Source organism: Rutidosis leptorrhynchoides, chromosome 1 (genome assembly GCF_046630445.1).
Source record: "Rutidosis leptorrhynchoides isolate AG116_Rl617_1_P2 chromosome 1, CSIRO_AGI_Rlap_v1, whole genome shotgun sequence".
NCBI classification, from domain to species: Eukaryota; Viridiplantae; Streptophyta; class Magnoliopsida; order Asterales; family Asteraceae; genus Rutidosis; species Rutidosis leptorrhynchoides.
This window is the reverse complement of record NC_092333.1, coordinates 466,706,048-466,717,712: the sequence shown is the minus strand read 5'-3', so window position 1 is coordinate 466,717,712 and position 11,665 is coordinate 466,706,048. Positions and strand designations below refer to the sequence as shown.

General features: G+C 37.2%; 1 protein-coding gene across 1 annotated transcript; it reads right to left on the bottom strand.

The window, feature by feature from the left end:
- Positions 1-2,283: 2,283 nt before the first annotated feature.
- LOC139904536 (uncharacterized) lies at positions 2,284-2,907 on the bottom strand. The gene has a single exon (XM_071886455.1). The coding sequence runs from the start codon at positions 2,905-2,907 to the stop codon at positions 2,284-2,286; it is 624 nt and encodes a 207-aa protein (XP_071742556.1).
- Between the last annotated feature and the right edge of the window lie 8,758 nt (positions 2,908-11,665).

Below are 11,665 nucleotides of genomic sequence, written 5' to 3'. Positions count from 1 at the left end.
AGGAGCAAGCTTTCCCCGCTTTCGGAACCTAATCACACCTTTCCATGGCGAAACCTTAAGTATCACCATATCGCCTTCATTAAATTCAGTCGGTCTCCTACGCTTATCTGCATACGACTTTTGTAGATCTTGTGCCGCCTTGAGGCAAGCACGAATTACATCAATCTTTTGGTTCGTCTAAAGAACCACCTCGGTACCACCAAATTCCTTTTGACCCACATCGCCCCAATAAATCAGGGTTCGGCACCTTCGCCCATAAAGCATCTCGTACGGTGGCACTCCAATACTAGCATGGTAGCTATTATTGTACGAGAATTCCACCAATGGTAAATGCTCATCCCAACTGCCACCAAAGTCAATTACACACACCCGAAGCATATCCTCCAAGGTTTGGATGGTCCTTTCGCTTTGACCATCCGTTTGAGGATGAATGGCGGTGCTCAATTTCACTTGAGTACCCATTTCACTATGAAACTTACCACAAAATCGGGAAGTAAAACGCGTATCTCGATCCGAAATAATAGACACCGGTACCCCGTGTCTTGAAATCACCTCTTTAATGAACAACCTTGCCAACATCTCTGAAGAAATCGCCTCGCGTATAGGAAGAAACAAGACACTTTTCGTAAATCGATCAACGATTACCCAAATTGTATCATATTGGGTTCTCGTCGTTTTTGGCAACTTAGTGATAAAATCCATGGTATGATGCTCTCACTTCCACTTCGGGATCTCTAATGGTTGCACCATACTATAAGGCTTTTGATGTTTGGCCTTAACTTGCAAGCAAGTAACACATTGCTCAACATACTTTGCCACATCACGCTTCATACTGGGCTACCAATACTCTTTCTTCAAATCAAGGTACATCTTTGTAGCACCCGGATGAATAGAGTACTTCGATTTGTGCGCCTCATCGAGTTGCATCGTACGGTAACCACCCAATTTTGGCACCCACACTCGACCTTAAAAGCACAATAATTCATGTATGCCTAGGACAATCGACTCTGTTTGTCCTTGAGTTCACTCTTCTAGCTTATGATTAACAAACGCCTCAATTTGAACCTCACCGAGTTTCTCGAGAAAATCATTTGAAAGAATCGTTCGCAACGACTTTACTTGCAAACTCGGAACTTGGTTCTTCAGGCTTAACACATTCGCAACCATATTTGCTTTACCCAGGTGGTACAGTATCTCAAGATCATAATCCATCAACAAATCCAACCATCGCCGCTGACGGTTGTTTAAATCGCGTTGATCAAAGAAGTACTTTAAATTCTTATGATCCGAATAAATCCTACACTTTAATACCATAGAGATAATGGCGCGAATTTTTCAGCGCATGAACCACCGCCGCCAACTCAAGATCATGAGTCAGGTAGTTCTTCTCGTGCTCTTTTAGTTGTCTTGAGGCATAAGCGATTACTTTACCCCTTTGCATAAGAACACAAACGAGCCCACTTATTGAGGCATCACAATACACCACCATGTATTCCACCCCCTTCGTTAATACTAACACCGGAGCTTGATACAATTTGCTCTTCAATAACTGAAAAGTGATATCTTGCTTGTCACCCCACTCGAACTTCACATTCTTCTGGGTTAGCATCGTTAAAGAGGAAGCAATCTTGGAAAAATCTTAAATAAACCAACGATAATAACGGCCAATATGAGAAAACTTTAGACTTCCGTAGGTGTAGTCGGTCATTCCCAACTTTTAACCGCCTCAATCTTAACCGGATCCACTTTAATCCCCTCGTGATTCACAATATGGCGAAGGAATTGTACCTCCATTAGCCAAAATTCACACTTAGAGAATTTCGCATACAACTTCTCCTTATGCAACGTCTTCAACAACTAACGCAAATGATGTGCATGCTCTTTCATAATCTTTGAATAAACGAGTGTGTCGTCGATGAACACAATCAACGACTTGTCCAACATAGGTTGGAACACTTGGTTCATAAGGTCCATGAATGTCGCGGGCTCATTCATAAGACCAAAAGGCATCACAACAAACTCAAAATGCCCATAACGCGTTCGAAACGCCATCTTCTCAATATCTTCCTCACAGATTCGCATTTGATGATAACTGGATCGCAAGTCAATCTTAGAGAAATAACACGCACCTTGACGTTGATCAAATAAATCATCAATCCTAGGCAACAGATAACGATTCTTGATCGTCACCTTGTTAAGCTTACGGTAATCAATGCACATACACATACTACCATCCTTCTTATTTACAAACACGACCGGAGCACCCCATGGCAAGCTACTCGGTCAGATAAAACCCTTCTCCAATAACTCTTGGGTTTGGTTCAACAACTCATGCATCTCGGTTGGTGCCAAACGATAGGGAGTTTTGGCAATGGGATTCACCCCCGGAACCAGCTCGATGCGAAACTCCATTCGTCTTATCGGTGGAAAACCCGATAATTCATCGGGAAAAACATCGTCAAATTCATTAACAACGGGAATGGCTTTAATAGAAGGTGGCTCATCACGAGTATCAACCACATGGGCGAGATAAGCCATACCCCCACTAGACACAAGTCGACGCGCCCGAGCATAAGTACAAATAGGCACAGGACGTCTTCGAGCTTCACCATACACGATTAGATCTCCCCCACTCGGGGTTCTCACCCTTACAAATTTCTCATGACACGCAAGATTAGCTCTATTATGATCGGGCCAGTCCATACCCACAATGACATCATATTCACCCAAGGTACTAGAAACCAAATCAATATCAAACTTCTCAGCTCCAAAATCAATAACACAATTTTTATACACCCCATTAGCCACCAAGAACCTACCATTGACGATCTCGACTTGTAAAGGAGAGTCTAGGTGACATAAGGTACAATCTAAAGTAGCCGCATATTTTATAGAAACATACGACATATTAGCACCACTATCAAATAGAACCTTAGCGGGTTTAGAATTAACCAAGAAAGTACCTGAACCACTTCGTTGGACTTCTTAGCGTCCTCGGTAGTCATCATGAAATTTCGACCCCTCGCGGGCCCCACCGCCTTTTCTAACCGCTTGGTGTTCTCATAACTTTTATCACCCATAGTCAACTCAGGACACTCGAACTTCCGTTGACCCTCTTTGTGGCAATTGAAACAAGTGATCTTACTCTTGGAGGACGGGTTTGGGCAATCCCGGGACATGTGACCTTTTTGCCCACAAGTATAGCAATTTGGGACATAATCCCCAGAACCTCCCTTCTCACACTTCCCACACTTTCGGCCCCACTCTTAGCCTTCTTATTCGGGGCACTACCCGCCTCAAACTTCCTCTTACTCGTAGTAACATCATTAACTTTCGGGTCATCGGGTTCAAACAAGGGGTGTTCATCGGTTCGGTTTTTGGTTTTTCGGTTTATTCGGTTCGGTTTTTTCGGTTTTGAAACTTATAAAATTAAAATCAAAAACCAAACCAAAACCAAATTTAAATATCAAAACCATAACCAAAACCGAACCGAAAACCGAATTTGATTACGGTTTGATTTCAGTTAAAACCGAAATTCACTAAAAATAGAAATCCTAACCAGCATAAACTTACATATAAATTAGAAATAACGGTTGTGGAATTAATTTTAAGTGTATATGGTATATAACATGTTTATTGTTTAATAAAAATGTAATAATACATCAAATTTAATATATATATATATATATATATATATATATATATATATATATATATATATATATATATATATATATATATATATATATATATATATATATATATATTATAATTATAAAAAATATGTTTTAAATGTTATTTATTTGAATTCGGTTTTTATTTCGGTTTTCGGTTAACCAAATTTCAAATTTTCAAAACCAAAAACCAAACCAAAAACCGAATTACAAATTCGGTTTCGGTTTCGATCGATCCGAAAACCGTTTAAAAAATTCGGATTGGTTTTTTTTGGTTTGGATTCGATTCGATATTCGGTTTATTCGGTTTGAAACTAAATGGTGCACACCCCTAGTTCAAACCCTTTCGCCACATCAAACAACTCGTCAAAAGTCTTAACATGAACAAGGCTAATCTTCGCCCGAAAGTCATCATTCTAGGCCTTATGAAAATCCTCCATCAACATGAGGTCGTTCCTTTGATATTTTGTGCAAAACCACACCTTAGCAAGAAACGTAGCCTTAAGGGTGTTTAGGTCCATTAACCCTTGGCGTAGATTTCGCAAACCCTTCTGAATTCGGGTGAGATCGGCGTGAGTGTGATACTCCTTGAAAAACTCGGTCTTGAAATCATCCCAAGACAAACTAACAAATGGCTCTTCACCCATCATAAGGATCTTATCATCCAACCACGTCTTTGCCACACCCATCATTAGGCTCGTAGCAAGGCTCGTCTTTTTATTGGGTGGGCATTCACACATTCGGAAACAACCTTCCACATCCGAAATCCGCCTAGTTCTTTTTAAAGGGTCAGGACTCCCTTCGATTAGTGGCGGGTTAGCGAACTTAAAGTCTTTGCAACTAAACCCACTATTGTCGGGAACCCCAAGATTGAGCGGTCCCTCTTCAACACCCTTTTTACCTTGAGGCTTTGGAAACCTCTTATCAAACTCTTCCTTTACCACTACACTCACTTGATCTCGAAGGAGATCGGTTATTTGTTCCTCAATCGTCTCTTGAAGAACCTCTTTGACCTTCCCGGTAAACACCGAGGAATAACTCTCAAGCGCGACCTCAATCTTAGTCGTAAGATCATCATCGTTATTTACATCCTCATGATTGGACCCTCATGATCCATCCCGCTTCGTGTCCTCATTCTAACATTTAAAATAGGTTAGATCACAATAAAAGACACGCCAAAACACTCAACAACCCTATCTTGCTTGACGTTCGTCGTACTTCGATCGTTTGACATGACGTGCAATAGTACTAATGGTGGCCAATCATTAATACACTTGCACATCCTATCAAACTCCTTGATACAACGACCATCTCACTCGATGTTAATCAGATACACATAATTAAACAACCACAAGCATTAAAGTGCCTACAACCATCCCGTGGTCCCGTAACCCGAAAAGTCATGCATAAAACGTCCATTCAACCTAAGTAAAGGATCCCATCCCAAGGCAACCTAGACCCCTTAGGTCATGCTCTGATACCACTTGAAACGTCCCCAAACCGATTTAATAAAAGACTTGTGAAAAATATGACATTCTTTTTTTTTATATAACACTAACAATAATTATGTCAACACGAGCCATAGATCATAATGCTTTACACAATGTTAAACATAATTCAAAACATAACAAGTACGAGTTTACAACATCAGGAACTCATGTCCATCAATTTAACAATGTTTTACATGACCCGTTTGACCCAAATTACCCACATTGAGGATGACCATCGGGACCATTACCAAAGTGCCTTCCAAAATCCGCCATAAGTGAGCTAGGCCAATCCCTTACCCTTGTTCTTCGATGTGCCACAATATGTAAAAAGGTAAACAACGAAGGAGTAAGCTACAATGCTTAGTGAGTGCAATACTTATATGCATACATACATAAACCACTTACTTGCACAACTTACACATAACCGCATACAAGATAGCATCACTAACTCATATAAACACAACCGAGTACAAGATAGCATGTTAATCACATAAGACAAGAATATAACACGCTACACTACTAGTAACAACATATGAACGCAATATGGTTAACCATACCCAAATGTGATAGTCATCAAATAAATAACACCAACAACCCGTGTATTTGGCCAAAAAAAGCGCCTACCGAATGGCACTACCATATACACATGAATGTGGCAAACAAAAAGTGTACCCATTATTGACACTTACCACATCATCACAAGTGGCCAACAAAGAGTGGACTTCTAAATGATCACACTCACCACCTTTCCCACACGTAATGTGGTCAACAAAGAGCGAGTCATTATTGACTTCACTCACCACTTTCCCCAAACGCATTGTGGCCAACAAAGAGCGAGTCAAAAAAGACTTCACTCACCACCATGCACCAAGTGGCAAACAAAGAGTACATCCTTTACAATCGAATAGTACTCACCACTATCCCCACAAGCAAACAATTTATATGCACACGCATATAAATACTCCACTCACCTTGAATAATTAGATGAGTTTGTAAGTAACTAGAGGGGAGTGAATAGTTACTTAATATGTTTTTAACATTTTTTTTATTGATCACCAAATTTGATTAACTATGATCAACCAATTCAACTTAAACTTGATGTGTGTGGTGTATATGTTCAAAATGATAAGTAAAGTAATGTAAAGAACATAGACACAAGGATTTATAGTGGTTCGGGTGGATGTTAACTAATCCACCTCAATCCACTCCCCGATTACACTAATCGGGATTTCCTGCTTCACTAAGCACTTTTCTCCAAACCCGGTGGAGATCCGATTTACAAGTTTTCAATTTCATTGGTAGACAACAAACCTAATCTTTCTAGCCCTTTGAAAGACCAACTCTAACCTAGCTCAACTTGTCTTCAACTTGGACAAGCATTAATCTCCAAATAAGATTCTTCAACTTCCTAAGTCCCTTTAAGGAAGTAGATCACTAAGCTAGCCTATGCTTCTATTAATTGAAGTTACAAGACTCATACAATTAGTAATGATGATCCTAAGATAATTCTAGGACATACATCACACTAAGTAAACTCACAAGATAAACAAATTTGATTAGTAAGTTTACAACAACCAAATTCTATATCTATAAGATCATAGAATCTTCTCTTGCTTGATCACATTTAAGTAGTAATTAAAGCCCTTGTGATCTCTGCAAATATGCCTTTTGAATGTGCAAGAGGGTCAGCTTCAAATGCTCTCCAATGCTTGCTATTTATAGTGGAATTCAAAAACTACCCGTTATCACACGGTCAATGGCACGGTCGACCGTGGTTCGACCATTGATATGCCACTAACAGACAGTTTTATTCGTGCGGTGTCATTGGGTCACAGGACGTCCGGTTCGGTGGAACAAAGTAGCACACAGTGGTTTTGTTTATTTATATTGTGTCGGGCCTAAATTTACTTTTACTTTCTAAGGTGTAGAAGGTGTAAGTTAACCTAGTGTCGTATTTTTTTATGGATTAACGAATTGAAGATCAAGTGGACAATTGTCTTTTAGTTAAATTACATGGATAAAAATAGTAGCTGGTTTTAGTTAAAAGTCCTAAGTGCAGAAAAGTAAATAGGTGGAAGGATATCCGGAGTATGCAAATCAGGGAAATGTTGACCAAGATATCAGTGTTGGGTTAGGGAAAGGTAATTATAATTATGTTAAGACTATGCTTGGAATGATGTAGATCTGGTTGGATGAGCCAATTACACAGACCTACTTGTCTCTGAACTCTCGGAGTTCTCTTTGAGCAGTGAGAAGTATGTCACTTAATCGTATAATTGAAAGGTAGCTATACCTCGGAAGTTATCCTCAGTAAAGTACTAGGTTTATTAGTGAGTTGAGCTCTAATCCTAACCCTCATTATCATTTTAGTTAACTGAATAACAATGTGCCGTGTTGATTGAACACTGATCACAAACGGAAGGAGTCCATCGGTTTAAGTTGGCAAAACCATAAATGAAAACTAACAACCATCCCATCATACTAATGAGATCATATCAATTCAAAAATTATACAGCATTAGAGTTGATATACTGATAGTAAAGCAGATAGAAACCTAATGAATACCTAAACAGTTGATATGACTAAGTCCTAAGGCAACAATTAAACAAGAACATGCAATAGGCTTCGGTCACACGGTGAAGGTACTAACTAGATCTTAGCAGTTCCTAAGAAGTCTCTTCGGAATAGTCAATAGGTATACTAGGTCATTCATGTCTCAATTCCTAAGTTCTGTGTCCTAAAAGCGCATTAAATGCCTCTCGGGAACTCCAACCATACCGAGTTCATAGAATCTTCAGATACAGTATAACCAGGGGTCTTAATCCTATGAAGTAGCTAATTTCATATAGGTGGACAAGTCCTGATCACAACCTAGGTTGGTCAATCCTTAAGATGCTAGCATACAAATCTATCAGACTTCCTAGTTCAGTATTATAACAGTAATCGTACTAAATTAACATAATTACGTTAACCCAAACTTCTATCATGGCAACATACAGATTAGTTAAACTATCATGGTAATATCGGAATGTATTATTAAACATAAAAAGTAAGAACACATGTTTAATACAAAAGACAAGCATTTCAGATAAAAACTGAAAAGGCCGAAGAAATCTGCCCGAGATAGCAGGGACTCGCCGGGATATCCTCTGAAAAATAAAAGCTAAGCTAACTACTACTAAAAACTAAATAAAAGCTTGAAAATATGAAAAGAATTACAAACTGAGTGTATGTTGAAATGGATGGAGAAAGCTCTTTAAATAGACTTGATTTTTGCCTGCAAACGGCTGGCAGGCCGTTTGGCAGGCCGTTTGAAGGGCCCGTTTACCAGGTCAAGCCGTTTAAGGAACCCGTTTGCTCTGACTGTTTGGCAGGATGTTTGCCATACTGGCAAGCAGTTTGGCAGGCCATTTGGCTCCCTGATTTCCTGGATCGTAACTTGATTTCTTGTCTTTCACCGTTTTCGCTCTAGAATCTTCGTTTTAGCTCCGTTTCTCTTGATTCTTTTTGCATCGGCTTCGTAATCACTTTATCTACAAATTAAACTAAAAAAGTGATTATTTTGCCAACAAAGTTTTTAACTTTATGCTTTTGGGATTCAATATCAGGGGTAAAAACATGACTTTTTAGCCGATATCAAATATCCCACACTTAGATTTTCTTGTCCTCAAGCAAACTTCCGAACTTCAAACAGCGAGGACTTTTATTCGTAGTGATGAAGTTATCTTTATTCCGCAAGACGGAAGGGCGAAAACTTAGTTTTTATTCTTTTTGCTATTCTCAAACCTTTTTTCGCAAGCATTAGAGGAGGTTACATAACTGAGGCTATCTCACTCGGGTCAATCATTTCACTAAAGTGTTTAGGGTATCCTTGTAATGACCCGCAATTTTTCGATCAATTTATACTTATAAGATTAATATTTACATAAATTAAACCTTACCAACATGATAAGCAATCCAAATTGTTGAGATTTATGTTTTTGAAATGAGTTTTACACAACGTTTGACCGTCTAGTTTGACCGATGATATCACGAACTATATAACATATGATAATTATACGTTTGTGTATATATATGTATATATACATATTTAACATGATCTAAGGATGTTTTAATATCTCATTTTGTATTAATAACAATAAGTTATAAGTATATTTTGAAACTACTAACTTAAGTTTTCAAAACAATAACCATACGTAACGTTATTTGACATAAATACTTATGACTTATAATGTTTATACATATATCGTATAAGTAATGTATTTAATCACTTTTTAAGGACTTAAATACATAAAACAATATAAGTATATTCACAAAAGATAGCTATATTTGAATTCTCATTCCATTTTTCACAAGATTTCTATACGTATATCTAGAGTACATGTACTCGTATCATACCTAGCTTCTATACGTATTTACTATTGGTATATACACATCAAATCACCACCAACCATCCCTTGTTCAATGCCTTATGTATAAGGTAATTGGTATTTGGAAGTTTGTTGACTAATTACATAAAATAACAAACTAAAAATCTTGTCCTTGTATACCAATAATCACGCCACCACCACCTTAAGTACTTCCATCCATTTTCAATTTTTGATTCATTTTTACCTCAAATCTCTAGCTAAAAACACACACATCTTCATAACCCTTAAACTCCATAACCATTCAGCTAGTTACCATGAAGATCTAGCTTCAAAAACATCACTTAATCACCATAAGAAAACCCTTACAAAAACACTTCAAGAATCCTTCCAAGAACACAAGTTTACTTCCAATCTTTCATCCAATTCTATCACCCTTTTGGTTCTATGTTTTTACTCCTCTTTTATAGCAATCTTGTCCAAGTAACTTGAGGTAGTAACTTTGTTCATAACCTTATTCGATTCATATATATATAGCTATCTTATTTTGTGGTATAAAATTTTAACAACAAGAACATAGTTTGAATGTTTTCAAACTTGTTTGCAAACTAAATAGATCCTTCTAACTTAACTTTTAAAATACTTCAAGACCTGTAATATATCATAAATATATGCTAACTTAACAAGGTAAAACTTAGTTTTTCAAAGAACACCTTAAAAACTGAATTTACGACGTCGGAGTGCAACCGGGGGCTGTTTTGGGTTGGATAATTAAAAACCATCTTGAACTTTGAATTGGAGGTTTATATTCTGGAAAAATGATATTTCTTATGAATATGATGACACATAAAAATTTTATGTTTTAACTCAAAGTATAAGTATTTTTAGAAAAATAATCATTTAAGGTTGTTTACATGATAGAAAATGATCAACTTCATAAGTTTCACCAAAGTTTGACCTATGACCTGTGATTTCGAATACAAACTAAGGTATTTGCAGTTCATATTCTTAAAGAGGGACTTGATCCAAGGAAGTGGCAAGTTGAACCAACGAAAACGGAGTTGTAACGAAGAAACTATGACCAAAACAAAATCGGATATCCAAAACTAGTTTAGCCACGAAAATAATTGGAGAAAATTAAATAAATCACATCTTTCTAAAATAACATGATATTTTATACATATGTACTCATAATTTAATTTTATATATTTCAGGATCACCCGTAAACAATACGAGAAGATTAATCATAAGATCCCATGATTATACGCAACACGTCATTTGACAACACCGGTACTTTATGTACGCAACACGTCATTTGACAACACCGGTACCGTGGGTCAAGATTAATCCCGACCAATTCGAATACGATGGGGTTTTATTTATTTCGAGGGGGGTTTTATTTATTTATTAAACACCTAATTATGAACCATTAAAATTAAATTACTAACATCGGACTGCTAACTACGGATTAAGGAATTATTAAAAGTATTAAAAGTATTATAAGTATATATATGTGACGATTGTTTAAAAAGAAAAGGTATTGATATATTATATATGGATAGGTTCGTGATATCAATCGGAGACCAAGTCGAAATTACATATCTTCAAGACAAAAGTGAGTATATAGTGCCACTTTTAAACTCTAAGTATTTCGGGATGAGAATACATGTATTTTATGTTTTACGTTATGGACACAAGTAACTGAAAAATATATTCTACGTTGAGTTGTACCACTGGCATACTTCCCTGTAGCTTGGTAACTGTTATTTACAGCGGTATTGTAAACGCGAATCCTGTTGATAGATCTATCGGGCCTGACAACCCCAACCGGACTGGACGACCAGTATTCAACGGTTGCACAGTACTTCATTTCGTAACTACACTTGGTACGGTGTAGTAAGATTTCATAATAAAGGGAATATGCGACGTGATTAAATGTTAAGTATCGTTACCAAGTGCTCAACCACTTAGAATATTTTTATTAAAATGTTTATATATGAAATCTTGTGGTCTATATATATATATATATATATATATATTGTTGCCGGCATTAAACCTATATCTCACCAACTTTATGTTGACGTTTTAAAACATGTCTATTCTCAGGTGATTACTAAAAGCTTCCGCTGCAACA